The sequence below is a fragment of the Callithrix jacchus genome, chromosome 6, assembly GCF_049354715.1.
Source record: "Callithrix jacchus isolate 240 chromosome 6, calJac240_pri, whole genome shotgun sequence".
NCBI lineage: Eukaryota > Metazoa > Chordata > Mammalia > Primates > Cebidae > Callithrix > Callithrix jacchus.
In genome coordinates this window covers 38,622,456-38,637,570 of record NC_133507.1, presented here as the reverse complement: position 1 = coordinate 38,637,570, position 15,115 = coordinate 38,622,456, and the positions used below count along the sequence as shown (strand labels likewise).

The 15,115-nt window shown below is 38.8% G+C and overlaps 2 protein-coding genes across 4 annotated transcripts in view; one reads left to right on the top strand and one right to left on the bottom strand.

The window, feature by feature from the left end:
• AKAP19 (A-kinase anchoring protein 19) overlaps positions 1-14,704 on the top strand; it is a 35,013-nt gene extending 20,309 nt beyond the window's left edge. Inside the window, exon 2 of the mRNA XM_008999082.5 lies at positions 11,007-14,704. Within this exon, the coding sequence (XP_008997330.1) occupies positions 11,170-11,457 (288 nt within the window). The 5' untranslated portion in view covers positions 11,007-11,169 and the 3' untranslated portion in view covers positions 11,458-14,704. The remainder of the gene's footprint in view (positions 1-11,006) is intronic.
• The window catches only part of HIBCH (3-hydroxyisobutyryl-CoA hydrolase), a 146,333-nt gene continuing 140,931 nt past the window's right edge, over positions 9,714-15,115 (bottom strand). For 2 of the 3 annotated variants that reach the window (XR_013518842.1, XR_013518843.1), the window contains exon 15: positions 9,714-14,027. The gene's annotated coding sequence lies outside the window, so the exon portion shown is untranslated. The remainder of the gene's footprint in view (positions 14,028-15,115) is intronic. The other variant, XR_013518841.1, reaches the window with a different exon arrangement.

Genomic DNA, 15,115 nt, shown 5'->3' with positions numbered 1-15,115 from the left:
GAGCAGCAAGTGCAGTGTTCCCACATATCCTGTGTGCACATGCATGCATGCACACACCCATCCCCCCCACACACATGCATGCAGCATCTTTCACTAGACACATCTTGATCACCTGAAGTCCACATATTAGGGTTCATTCCTGGTGTACAATCTATGGGCTTTGACAAATGTATAATGACAGAAATCCACCATGATTAGTATCATATAGAATAATTTCATTGTCCCAAAAATTGTCTGTGCTCCACCTATTCATCTCAGCTTCCTCCATTACCCATGGCAACCACTGGTCTTTTTTACTGTCTCCAGAGTTTTGCAATTTCTAGAATGTCATATAGTTGTAATCATACAACATGTACCCCCTTCAGATGGGCTTAACTTAGTAATAAGCGTTTGAAGTTCCTCCTTTTCTTTCCATGGCTGGATTATTATTATTATTATTATTATTTTTGAGAAGGGGTCTTGCTTGGTCACCCAGGCTGGAGTGCAGTGGTGCAGTCACTCTTAACACAACTCCTGGGCCCAAGTGACCTCGGCCTCCTGAGTAGCTAAAACCATAGGTGTGCACCACTATGCCTGGCTAATTTTTTCATATTTAATTTTTTTTTTTTTTTTTGTAGAGATAGATAGGGTCTTGCTATGTTGCCTAGGCTGGTTTTCAACTCCTGGATTCAAGTGATACTTGCCTCAGCCTCCCAAAGTGCTGGTATTATACGTGTGAGTGACTATGCCCAGCCTAACTCATTTATTTTTAATGCTGATTACATATGATTGTTTAGATGTACTGCAGCTTACCCATTCACCAAGAAGAACATCTTGTTTGCTTGTAAGTTTTCGCAGTTATGAAAAAAGTTGCTACAGACATCCATGTGTAGATTAAGCTTTCAATTCATTGGGTAAATACCAAGAAGCACAACTGTTGGATCGTATAGTAAGAATATGTTTAGTTTTGTAAGAAACTGCCAACTATCCTCCCAAGTAACCATGCCATTTTACATTCTCAGTGATGAATGAGAGTTCTGTTGCCTTTGCCATTATCTCATTGTTATAATTTACAATTCCTTAATGACATGATGTTGAACATTTTCCCTACGTTTATGTGCTATCTGTAAGAAGATTTCGGTAAGGTGTCTGTCCAGACCTTTTGCCCATTTTTCAATTAGCTTGTTCACATTTTACTGTTCACTTTTAGAAGTTCTTTGTATACTTCAGATCACAATCTTTTATCAAATATGCTTTTACAGTATTTTCTCGACCACATCTTAAACAGAGCAGTTTTTAAGTGAAGTCCAAATTATCAATGATGCCTTTAACATTAAATCTAAAAAGGTTGTCGCCAAGCCCAAGGTTATCTAGATTATCTCCTATGTTATCTTCTAGAAGTCCTATAGTTTGATGTTTTATATTTAGGTCTATGATCCATTTCAAATTAATTTTGTGAAGGGTTTAAGAGCTGTGTCTAGTTGTTTTTTGGATGGTTTGGTTGTTCCAGCATTCATTGTTGAAAAGACTATATATGTGTGCTTTTGATCTTTAAATTAGTCTAATCATCTCTACCTTTCAATTATTATTTTTAGTCCATTTCCTTTCAGGTAATTTTTCATATGGAAGGCAGTCACCTTGCTGTTGGTTTTCTAATTGTCCTTCCCCATCCCCAATGTTCTTCCTTTCCTATCATCTTCTGGATTGAACGTATCTAATTTCATATGGCTTGTAAGTCATACTTGCATTCTGTTTAGTGGTTACTCTATTTTTTAAATCTTTTCCCTCTATTTTTCAGATTGGATATATCCATAGATTTTTCAAGTTCACTAATCCTGTCTTTTGCAACATTCAATAGTCCACACAATGAATTTTTCATTTCACATCTTATACATTTTAGTTATTGATTGTCCATCTTTATTATTTTACAATTTCCATTTCTCTGAGATTGTCTTTTTGCACACCAGTTTTTTCCTTTATGTTCGTGAGTATACTTAAATAGCTACTTTAAAGTTCTATTATTTCTATTAAGAAATTCTGGGTTATTTTGGTTTTTTTTTTTCTTTTTTGATTTTGGGTCAGACTTTCCTTTTTTGTATGGCTAGTAATTTTTTTTTTAATTTTTTATTGCATTTTAGGTTTTAAGGTACATGTGCAGAACATGCATGACAGTTGCATAGGTATACACATGGCAGTGTGTTTTGCTTCCTTTCTCCCCTTCACCTACATTTGGCATTTCTCCCCAGGCTATCCCTTCCCAGCTCCCCCCAGCCACGCTGGCCCTCCCCTTTTCCCCACAATAGACCCCAGTGTTTAGTACTCCCCTCCCTGTGTCCATGTGTTCTCAATTTTCATCACCCGCCTATGAGTGAGAATATGCGGTATTTCATTTTCTGTTCTTGTGTCAGTTTGCTGAGAATGATGTTCTCCAGATTCATCCATGTCCTTACAAACGACACAAACTCATCATTTCTGATTGCTGCATAATATTCCATGGTGTATATGTACCACATTGTCCCAATCCAGTCTATCATCAATGGGCATTTGGGTTGATTCCAGGTCTTTGCTATTGTAAACAGTGCTGCAATGAACATTCGTGTGCATGGGTCCTTATAATAGAACGATTATAGTCCTTTGGATATATACCCAGCAATGGGATTGCTGGGTCAAATGGAATTTCTATTTCTAAGGCCTTGAGGAATCGCCACACTGTCTTCCACAATGGTTGAACTAATTTACACTCCCACCAACAGTGTAAAAGTGTTCCTTTTTCTCCACATCCTCTCCAGCATCTGTTGTCTCCAGATTTTTAATGATCGTCATTCTAACTGGCGTGAGATGGTATCTCAATGTGGTTTTGATTTGCATCTCTCAGATGACCAGTGATGATAAGCATTTTTTCATATGATTGTTGGCCTCATATATGTCTTCTTTTGTAAAGTGTCTATTCATATCCTTTGCCCAATTTTGAATGGGCTTGTTTGTTTTTTTTCCTGTAAATCTGTTTGAGTTCTTTGTAAATTCTGGATATCAGCCCTTTGTCAGATGGGTAAACTGCAAAAATTTTTTCCCATTCTGTTGATTGCCGATTCACTCTAGTGACTGTTTCTTTTGCCGTGCAGAAGCTGTGGAGTTTCATTAGGTCCCATTTGTCTATTTTGGCTTTTGTTGCCAATGCTTTTGGTGTTTTGTTCATGAAGTCCTTGCCTACTCCTATGTCCTGGATGGTTTTGCCTAGATTTCCTTCTAGGTTTTTATGGTGCCAGGTCTTATGTTTAAGTCTTTAATCCATCTGGAGTTAATTTTGGTGTAAGGTGTCAGGAAGGGGTCCAGTTTCTGCTTTCTGCACATGCCTAGCCAGTTTTCCCAACACCATTTATTAAACAGGGAATCCTTTTCCCATTGCTTGTTTTTGTCAGGTTTATCAAAGATTGTATGGTTGTAGATATGTTGTGTTGCCTCCGATGCCTCTGTTTTGTTCCATTGGTCTATATCTCTGTTTTGGTACCAGTACCATGCTGTTTTGATTACTGTAGCCTTGTAGTATAGTTTGAAATCCGGTAGTGTGATGCCCCCCGCTGTGTTCTTTTTGCTTAGAATTGACTTGGCTATGCGGGCTCTCTTTTGGTTCCATACAATGTTCATGGTGGTTTTTTCCAGTTCTGTGAAGAAAGTCAATGGTAGCTTGATGGGGATAGCATTGATTCTGTTAATTACTTTGGGCAGTATAGCCATTTTCACAATATTAATTCGTCCTAACCATGAACATGGAATGTTTCTCCATCTGTTTGTGTCCTCTTTTATTCCATTGAGCAGTGGTTTGTAGTTTTCCTTAAAGAGGTTCCTTATGTTCCTTGTGAGTTGTATTCCAAGGTATTTTATTCTTTTTGTAGCAATTGTGAATGGCAGTTCGTTCTTGATTTGGCTTTCTTTAAGTCTGTTATTGGTGTAGACGAATGCTTGTGATTTTTGCACATTGATTTTATATCCTGAGACTGCTGAAGTTGCTTATCAGTTTCAGGAGTTTTTGGGCTGAGGCGATGGGGTCTTCTAGGTATACTATCATGTCGTCTGCAAATAGAGACAATTTGGCTTCCACCTTTCCTATTTGAATACCCTTTATTTCTTTTTCTTGCCTGACTGCTGTGGCTAGAACTTCCAGTACTATATTAAATAGGAGTGGTGAAAGAGGGCATCTTTGTCTAGTGCCGGATTTCAAAGGGAATGCTTCCAGTTTTTGCCCATTCAGTATGATATTGGCTGTTGGTTTGTCATAAATAGCTTTCATTACTTTGAGATACGTTCCATTGATACTGAGTTTATTGAGGGTTTTTAGCATAAAGGGCTGTTGAATTTTGTCCAATGCCTTCCTTGCATCAATTGAGATAATCATGTGGTTTTTGTTTTTGGTTCTGTTTATGTGGTGAATTATGTTTACAGACTTGTGTATGTTGAACCAGCCTTGCATCCCCGGGATGAATCCTACTTGATCATGATGGATAAGTTTTTTGATTTGCTGTTGCAATCAGCTTGCCAATATTTTATTGAAGATTTTTGCATCTATGTTCATCATGGATATTGGCCTGAAGTTTGCTTTTCTTGTTTGGTCTCTGCCGGGTTTTGGTATCAGGATGATATTGGTCTCATAAAATGATTTGGGAAGGATTCCCTCTTTTTGGATTATTTGGAATACTTTCAGAAGAAATGGTACCAGCTCCTCTTTGTGTGTCTGGTAGAATTCGGCTGTGAACCCGTCTGGACCTGGGCGTTTTTGTGTGGTAGGCTCTTAATTGCTGCCTCAACTTCTGACCTTGTTATTGGTCTATTCATAGTTTCAGCTTCCTCCTGGTTTAGGCTTGGGAGGACACAGGAGTCCAGGAATTTATCCATTTTGTCCAGGTTTACTAGTTTATGTGCATAGAGTTGTTTGTAATATTCTGATGATGGTTTGAATTTCTGTGGAATCTGTGGTGATTTCCCCTTTATCATTTTTTATTGCATCTATTTGGTTGTTCTCTCTTTTCTTTTTAATCAATCTGGCTAGTGGTCTGTCTCTTTTGTTGATCTTTTCAAAAAAACAGCTCTTGGATTTATTGATTTTTTTGAATGGTTTTTCATGTCTCTATCTCCTTCAGTTCAGCTCTGATCTTAGTTATTTCTTGTCTTCTGCTGGGTTTTGAGATTTTTTTGATCTTGCTCCTCTAGCTCTTTCAATTTTGACGATAGAGTGTCAATTTTGGATCTCTCCATTCTCCTCATATGGGCAGTTATTGCTATATTTTTTCCTCTAGAGACTGCTTTAAATGTGTCCCAGAGATTCTGGCATATTGTGTCTTCGTTCTCATTGGTTTCAAAGAACTTCTTTATTTCTGCCTTCATTTCATTGTTTATCCAGTCAACATCAAAGAGCCAGTTGTTCAGTTTCCATGAAGCTGTGCAGTTCTGGGTTGGTTTCTGAATTCTGAGTCTAACTTGATTGCACTATGGTCTGAGAGATTGTTTGTTATGATTTCAGTTGTTTTGCATTTGCTGAGCAGTGCTTTAAATCCAATTATGTGGTCTATTTTAGAGTAGGTGTGATGTGGTGCTGAGAAGAATGTATATTCTGTGGATTTGTGGTGGAGAGTTCTGTAAATGTCTATCAGGTTTGCTTGCTCCAGGTCTGAGTTCAAGCCCTGGATAACCTTGTTGATTTTCTGTCTGGTTGATCTGTCTAATATTGACAGTGGAGTGTTAAAGTCTCCCACTATTATTGTGTGGGAGTCTAAGTCTCTTTGTAAGTCATTAAGAACTTGCCTTATGTATCTGGGTGCTCCTGTATTGGGTCCATATATGTTTAGGATCTTTAGCTCTTCTTGTTGTATCGATCCTTTTACCATTATGTAATGGCCTTTTTTGTCTCTTTTGATCTTTGTTGCTTTAAAGTCTATTTTATCAGAGATGAGAATTGCAACTCCTGCTTTTTTTTGCTTTCCATTAGCTTGGTAAATCTTCCTCCATCCGTTTATTTTGAGCCTTTGTGTATCCTTGCATGTGAGATGGGTTTCCTGGATACAGCACACTGATGGGTTTTGGATTTTTATCCAATTTGCCAGTCTGTATCTTTTGACTGGTGCATTTAGTCCATTTACATTTAGGGTTAATATTGTTATGTGTGAATTTGATACTGCCATTTTGATGCTAGCTGGCTGTTTTGCCCATTAGTTGTTGTAGATTCTTCATTGTGTTGATGCTCTTTAGCATTTAGTGTGATTTTGGAATGGCTGGTACTGGTTGTTCCTTTCTATGTGTAGTGCCTCTTTCAGGAGCTCTTGTAAAGCAAGCCTGGTGGTGACAAAATCTCTGAGTACTTGCTTGTTCACAAAGGATTTTATTTTTCCTTTACTTCTGAAGCTCAGTTTGGCTGGATATGAAATTCTGGGTTGAACGTTCTTTTCTTTAAGGATGTTGAATATTGGCCCCCACTCTCTTCTGGCTTGTAGTGTTTCTGCCAAGAGATCTGCTGTGATTCTGATGGGCTTCCCTTTGTGGGTGACCTGACCTTTCACTCTGGCTGCCCTTAGTATTTTCTCCTTTATTTCAACCTTGTTCAATCTGACGATTATGTGCCTTGGGGTTGCTCTTCTTGCGGAATGTCTTTGTGGTGTTCTCTGTATTTCCTGCATTTGAGTGTTGACCTGTCTTGCTAGGTGGGGGAAATTTTCCTGGATGATGTCCTGAAGAGTATTTTCCAGCTTGGATTCATTCTCTTCGTCCCCTTCTGGTACACCTATCAAACGTAGGTTAGGTCTTTTCACATAGTCCCACATTTCTTGGAGACTTTGTTCATTCCTTTTTGCGCTCTTTTCTCTGATCTTGGTTTCTCGTTTTATTTCATTGAGTTGATCTTCGACTTCTGATATTCTTTCTTCTGCTTGGTCAATTCGGCTATTGAAACTTGTGCATGCTTCACGAAGTTCTCGTATTGTGTTTTTCAGCTCCTTTAATTCATTCATATTCCTCTCTAAGTTATCCATTCTTGTTATCATGTCCTCAAATCTCTTTTCATATCTTTTTTCAAGGTTCTTAGTTTCTTTGCATTGATTTAATACATGTTCTTTTAGCTCACAAAAGTTTCTCATTATCCACCTTCTGAAGTCTAATTCCGTCATTTCGTCACAGTAATTCTCTGTCCAGCTTTGTTCCCTTGCTGGTGAGGAGTTTTGGTCCTTTCTAGGAGGCGAGGTGTTCTGGTTTCGGGTGTTTTCCTCTTTTTTGTGCTAGTTTCTTCCCATCTTTGTGGATTTATCCACCTGTCGTCTGTGTAGTTCCTGACTTTTCGATTGGGTCTCTGAGTGGTCCCCCAGATTGTTGATGATGAAGTATTTCTGTTACTTGGTTTTCCTTCTACCAGTCTAGCCCCTCCACTGTACGACTGCTGAGGTCCACTCCAGGCCCTGCTTGTCTGGGGTGCACCTATACCAGCTGCGGAACAGTGAGGGATGCTACCAGTTTCTTTTTCTGCTATCTTTGTCCCAAAATGACGCCTGCCAAATGTCAGTCTTTTGGATATAGAGGGATCAGGGAGCTGCTTGAGGAGACAGTCTGTACTTTATAGGAGCTCAATTGCTGAGCTGTGCACTCTGTTGTTCATTCAGGGCTGTTAGGCTGCTATGTTTAATTCTGCTGCAGCAGAACTCATAAAAAAACCCTTTTATTCTCAGATGTTCTGTCTCGGGGGGGTTGGGGCTTTCTTTGTGAGTGTCCGCTGTGCTGTCCTGCCCAGCTAAGAGGCAGTCTAGTCATTATTTGCCTGCCGAGGCTCCGCCCTGCTGGTGTGAGGTTTGCCCTGTTGCTGCAGGCTCTGCCCTGCTGCTGCAGTCTCTGCCCTGCTGCCACGGGCTACGCCCTGTGTTGGAGTCTCTCTGTTGTAGCGGGTTGTCTCGGCAATGGCAGGCTGCATCAGCAATGGTCATGTACCTCAGTAGGGGCGGACTGCCTTGGTAATGGCGGACGCCCCTCCCCCATGGAGCTGCACGATCCTGGGTTCAGCTGTGCCCTCAGGGAACCTCTCCACCTAGAGCGTTTGGAATCGCTGTTTTGTTTGTCCCACTGCGCTACCCCAAAAGCTGTTTCCCTGGAATCTCCTGGCCTGGCTCACTGTCCAAGTCCCGTTCAGTCTCAAGTTCAGTCCTCTCAAGTCTCAGATTGCCGGTTCAACAGGGCACCTCGACCAGTGCGCTTTGTGAGGAGCGCTGTGTAGTGCCGCTGTGCTACAGCGCCGGCCACCGGCTGCACCAGCTGCTGGCTGCACCAGCCAAAACCTCTGCCTGGCATCCTGTGTCTCTTTTATACCTGGGAATTTCCCCGTTCTGTGGGCAACAAAGATCCGTCTGGAAATGTGGCCCTGACTCACCTTCTCTGCGCATTCAGCAAGAGCTTCAATCCTGGGTTGTTCTCACTGCGCCATCTTGAGTCCCCGTCCTATGGCTAGTAATTTTTAAATTGAATGGTAAGCATTGTGAATAATACCTTGTAAGGAGTCTGGCTTATGTTATCTTCTTTTAAATGGTATTGTTTTATTTGTTAAAAGAGACTGTTTCTGTTTGAACGTAGTCAAATGTGGTCCATAGGCTGGCTGCCTATTTTTGTAAACAAAGTTTTATTGGATATAGCCATGCCCATTTGTTTAATATTAATATTATCTGGCTTCTTTTGCGCTATAATAGCAGAGCTGAGTAGTTGTGACATAGACCCTATCTATGTGTCTTAGTTCATTCAGGATGGTAAAGCAAAGAGAGACTAGCATGTAGTGTTTATAAGACTGGATGTTTATAAATACCATAAATTTATTTCTCATGATTCTGGAGGCTGGGAAGTCCAAGTTTAAGGCAGGAGCATATATGGTGTCTTGTAAAAGGCTGCTTTATGGTTCATAGCTTTTCACTGTGTCCCCACATGTCAGTAGGGGCAAGGGAACTTGCTGGCGTCTCTTTTATAAGGGAACTAATACTGTAATACCATCCGCCAAAGGCCCCACCTCCAAATACCATCACTTTGGAGATTAGGTTTCAATATATGAATCTGGAGAAGCCACAAACATCCTGGCTCACAAGCCTAAAAGTCATAGCCCTTTAAGAAAACACTTGTCAATCCCTATTTAGAGTATGCTACTGATTCCTAAGGCATCACATATTTTGAGTTGTAACTAAATGAGATTGCTCCACTCAGGCTGCAATTCCAAGGATTCTAAGTACTGTATAACATCTGGTGTCACTGTTCACCTCTTAAGTCCTAGAGCAAGTAATCTTTTGCTGAGATCTTGCAGATCCTTATCCAGGAGATGCACATCCCAGTACCCTTGACAAGTCCCATGCAAATTTCTGCCTCCCTTCTGAATCTTGAACTCTGTCTTATAAATTTCAGCTGTTTCAGTAACCCAAACCTCTGTTACATCAGAGTTGCCACTCTCTGACTCTCCTGGGGCTCAGCCTCCTATGGTAATGCTGGAAGATACCCCCAGGGAGAATCCCACAATGACTAACTGTGGGATTTAACATCTTGTGTTTTTCTTCTCTCAGGGATCACAATCCAGTGCTCCTTGTTGCTCTATGCCTGAAAATACATGCCAATATATATTTTGTCCTGTTTTAAAATTGGTTTTGGCAAGTGCACAAATCTGGCACTAGTTCCTTTTGTTTGTTATGGTAAGAAAAAGCTGCTTTTGCAAACAAAAGACCTTAAAACACAGAATATTCTGATGGTTCCACTCACAGCCTTTTATTGACACTCGTTGGGTTCTCAAAGTAGTTTCTTTCAGGTTAACCATGTCCACTTCCCTTAACCATCCTTCACAGTAAAAAATAGACACTATGAAAAATCCTAACATGCTGATGATGCACAACCAAGACAGTCCCCATCTTCAGTTCAGGCTAGTAAGCAAGACAGACAGTACACATATGTTTCCTTTTTAAAATTAACATCTGAAATCTGGAGCATGAAACAGGGCCTACGGAACTAAAGGTAATTAAAAGCAGAAGACTGGTTTTCCTTTCCTACCTCTCATATCACTTTTTTTAGGGGTAGGAAGAGAAGTAGTAGTATGAGAGAAACTGGGTAGAATTTATAGAATAATATATGGCAGTAGACCTGGCAAACATCAACTCCTCTGGACATCTTTAATTACCAACTATTTAAAAATGAGAAGTTCATTCAGTGATAATACTCACTTGGGAAGCTTAGAAGGCACATCACAAGCACTGTCGTCCTCTACTGTCCAAACATCAAACAAGGGTAGGAATGAGATATTTAGGAGGAAAACCCTTTAACCTTAATCTGAGCTTTTGTACAATTTCACAGGGAACAGTCAGAAAGAAATATGGGTGGCTCTGCTATGTCTAACCTGCACTGTTGTTTAGAAGCAGCACTAGAGTAAAGCAAACATTGTTTATTACTCTTTGAGTTGTGAATATCTGACCAGGGGATAAAGCCAGAATCTAATAGTAGTGCAAGGTCTGTAGGCTTATGAGGTGTGGGGAGGAACAAATTTTTATGTGCTTGTTTTGCTTGACAGTATAGATCAGGATTCAGCAAATGTTTTCTGTAAAGGGTCAGACAGTAAATATTTTAAGCTTTGTGGGCCACATGATGTGTCACAACTATTCAGTTCTGCTATTGTATGAATGCAGCAGAACATGGACACATGTAAACAAGTGACCACGGCTGTACAAAAACAGACAGCTGGAATTTGGCCCAAGACCTATAGTTTGCTTACCCTTATAGATAAATCTAAGCTAGCAAATTTTAACTGTTTTCAGTTTTAAAAAATTTGTAAGATCCTAAAAAAAAAAGTTTCCCTATTTTGCAAATTGCCATTTTTATTGAGTGATTATCTTTTTCTTCTAATGTAAGATAAAGCTGTTTATTTGTTTTTACCTCACATTTCTTCCATGTGACCAAAGTGATGAAAGGATTTTTTTACATGTCACTCAATCATACACTCTTTTGCATTCTGTAACTCCAAAATGAAACCTCCCTTCTCTTGACAGGTAAACACTACACATGAAGAGCGGTGAAAGGGAAGCTGATTACTGAAGTGGCCTGGAGAGGGAAAGCACTGGTCAACATCACAGGGACAAACTTCATTGTTTTCTAAAGATTGCCTGGAAGTAGACTTTGCCACTGCTTCCTCCACAAACAGCTCTTCGTAACATGGGCTGCGTGAAATCAAAGCAAAATGGCCCATTTCCTGACTTATGTGAAAGTGAGAAGCAGCATGAGAGTGAAGAACCCATTATGCCAGAAGAGAAATGTCTACCTAGGATGCCTTCTCCAGTTAATGTCAAAGAGGAAGTGAAGGAACCCCCAGGGACCAATACTGTGATCTTGGAATATGCACACCACCTGTCCCAGGAGATCTTGCGTGATGCCCTGCAGCAATGGGCACGCAATAACATCAAGAACAATGACATTCCATACATTGAGAGTGAGGAGCCTTAAGGCTGTAGGATGACAACTCTTTGACTGTGGAGGTGCTAGTTTGAATACATGCAACAAAAGCAAAACCTGGTGTGCAAAAATACAAATAACTATCTGGATTTCAAAACGTGTCTTTGATAATGTCACTAGTGTTAGAATACCTAGCATGAAATGCATTTGAAGAACTTCAACATTAACAATTTCTGTTTAGTCTTAAATTTTAGTCATCTGAAGGGCTAAACAGAGGTCCTGCTGTATCTCATAGCACTTCTTCCTAAGTAATGGCATCACCAAAGAAAATGCTAAGGAATAAAAACTGCCCCCAATTTTAAATAGTTATTTTAAAAGTTGTCCTTTAAAATAATTTTTGTTAATTTATACCCAAAAAAAGTCCAGATATGTAAAGGGCTTTTCTAAAATTCCTTGGCAAGGGAATGGCACTCAATTCACAGTGATTAACAGTAAGTCTTGTAGTCAAAATCATGTGTCAAGGATCTCTACTTCTTGACACAAATGAACCCTGTCTTTAATAAATATTTATTTTTGTAGATGAGAAGTGTAACTACCATCTTGGACCTCAGGGCCCTAACTAATTACAGCTGTTACTGGAAAACTCAGACTTTGTGCCTAAAGCCTCTTAATGATAGCAGTTTATAGAAGCCATGACATTAGTGTTTATTGCATTAAGAAGCCAGTGATATAACTATACAAGAAGACTAGCATGAGTACATTTTATAGACAGCAATCCAGTAAATCTTCAAAATAACAGAAGCCTACTCTGCAAGGTAGAAAGTTTCAGTATTGTATATTAAGCTTTACTGTCTTAGAGATGCAAAGGGCTGGAATATGGGCATTTATCCCCAGTATTTTATTAACTAGTGGGGCAGTCGCCATTAAAATTACTGTGAGACCAGGTAGGTAATGCATGAAGATTTACAGTTATATTGCAAAACAGAAAAGATAAAACTGTCCTTTAAGGAGAGTACTCGTTTTCTGGGTTTCTGTTATTTTTTAGTGGTAACACAAGCCTATAGGACATTTATAGCTACCTATTAGGGAAGCTATTTTTCTTTTTCATTTTTACTGTCACAGCACATAAACACACCCCTTTTTGTTTTAAAGGAGTACTTTAAAACAAAAGATCAGTGGTAACAGAAAATTTGGAAAGGGGAAGATGAAATTAAGACAATTTGTTGGAAAATTAGGACAGTTTCTAGGATTATCTTTTCATCAAGATTTGGTACACACTGAGTTGAAATGGAAAGGGAATTATTTAAGCCTGTGTATGTTAGAGCCACAATACACCATTGGTATTAAAAACTAAAGGTTAAAAAAAAAAGTTTATAACTTCTTTAGTAAGATAAATATGTATTTGCCTTGTAAGCAGGCAGAAAATCTACCTCTAATTTTAACACTAATGCTTTAAAACCCACAATCAAATGAGTGAGTTCTCCAAGTTACATGAGCAAGGAAAACATTATTTGAAACATGCCATATTTCAGTTGCCTTTGGACACATCATCATTCAATTTTAATTTTACCGAGTTCCACGATTTGTACTGTCCCACTGTACTTTCAATCTATAATTTATATAATAGAAAAACAACCAAACCCATTCATACAAGGATCTGAAGTTATAAGGCTAAGGGCAGAAAGTTTCCCATTAGTATAAAACATTTCCAGGTCATGAAGAGTAGTGTAGGTTGACTGACAAAAGCATAGGTGTGGTTGTTTTTCATTCATTTTGTATCTCACACCAAGACACTTTTGCTTCAAGGTCATTTGCTGCTTAAAATGTTCAATTAGGAATATAAAATAAGTACTAATAAGAAAATACAAAGCCACATAAAGCAGCACGTCCCACTGAATTTTTTAGTTATACATAGGGTCAGACACAAATGAGTTTTGCCTGTATCTAAGTATTTTAATTTCAGGTTTCTTATCTGCCCTGGGCCCTATAACAGGGATACCTGCTGGATCCATATCAGCTAGAAGTCAAATCTCTGTTGCTACCCTCTCTCAGCAACTATGGTAGTATAGTTTTATCACCAAGCACCATTTCCTTCTCCCTGATTCACACTTTAATAGAGTATGATATCTTGTGTACAATATTTCCAAAAGACTTATCTTTGAAATATATGCTGTATTATATGTCAACCCATGACATACATGAACTACAAGTCTTGCATAATCAGTGAGCTAGTGGATAAATCAAGATGGGAGAGAAAGAGATGAATAAACAAATGAATAAAAAAGATGACTGAATGAACGAGAGAGATGAACAAACCAATTTACATTACATGTGATAATTATCACGATATAGGTTGGCCTTCATGACAAGACAGATGAGAGTATCATTGATAGGATATTAGCCTTCTTTCATATCTTTATATTGAAATATTGACTTTACTTCAATTTGAAGGTCTTTTCATGAACAATAAAAGAGAGTAGAAGGACTGTCTGAGAAGCCAGGAGACATATAAAACAGGTAACTGAAAGACTTACTAGCTCCTGGAGTGGGAAACATTTGCAACATCCAGTGTAAGGGCAAATGAGCTTTTACCAGCACAACCAAGAACCTCCAGGTGGCAACTGTGAAAGCAGGTTATCAGAGAAAATAAATGTGCAAATTCCTTATTTACAAAGACTCAACCCCACAAATATGCTTCACTGCTGCCTCCCCCAGTTGTCTCTTATGTACCTTTCAGTTACATGCCTTTGATCCTAAAATTCTCTACTTTCATTGCCTTATCAGTTCTTGCAATCTGCCTGTGGTTCTTAGCACTTAAAGCACAATTTTGAAGGGGACAAAAGTGATTATCTTAGTCCCAAAGAAATAATTTGTCAAACTGCCTTATTAGTATTAAAAACATACACACTGAATGAAGTAGCATGATACTCATTTATCTGACTCAATATCATTGGCCTTTAATGAAATGAGGAAATTATATAGTTTTAAAAATCAAAAGTCAGAAACACTTTATAAGTAATATCAAGGAACAGTAATTTAAAACCAAAGTTCTAAAAAATACATTGTTTGAGTCATCATAATGTCCTCATCCTGCATTTGAAAGACCAAATAGGACATACCTTTCTTGGAGCTGTGGGCATTAGCTCAGAAGCACTACCTGAATCTTAATTTTCTAAACTCAAGTTTTATTAGCAAATCCTCTTCTCTGTAAGACTTAGCTATGAAGTGGTATATTTTTCCAAATATTTTTCTGAAAACATTTGTTGTAACTGCACAATAAAAGTTCAGTTGCAATTAACTAGCTGTGAGTTCTTATTTAACCAAAGAAAATCCTTTCCGACATTGTGTACTTTCAATTTTTTTAACAACATAAAAGACAACATTTTCTGCATTGTTAACAAATATAGAGAATAAAAATCCACTTATACAAATGATTTCTTGGATCATTCAGGTCCAACTTAGGACTTTACAAATATAAATGTAAATGTATCTAATATCATGGCATTTTTTTTTTTTTTTTTTGAAACGGAGTCTCACTCTATCACCCAGGCTGGAGTGGAATGGTACGATCTCGGCTCACTGCAACCTCCACCTCCCGGGTTCAAACAATTGTCCTGCTACAGCCTCCTGAGTTGCTGGGATTACAGGCACCCACCATCACACCCAGCTAATTTTTGTATTTTTAGTAGAGACAAGGGTTCACCATGTT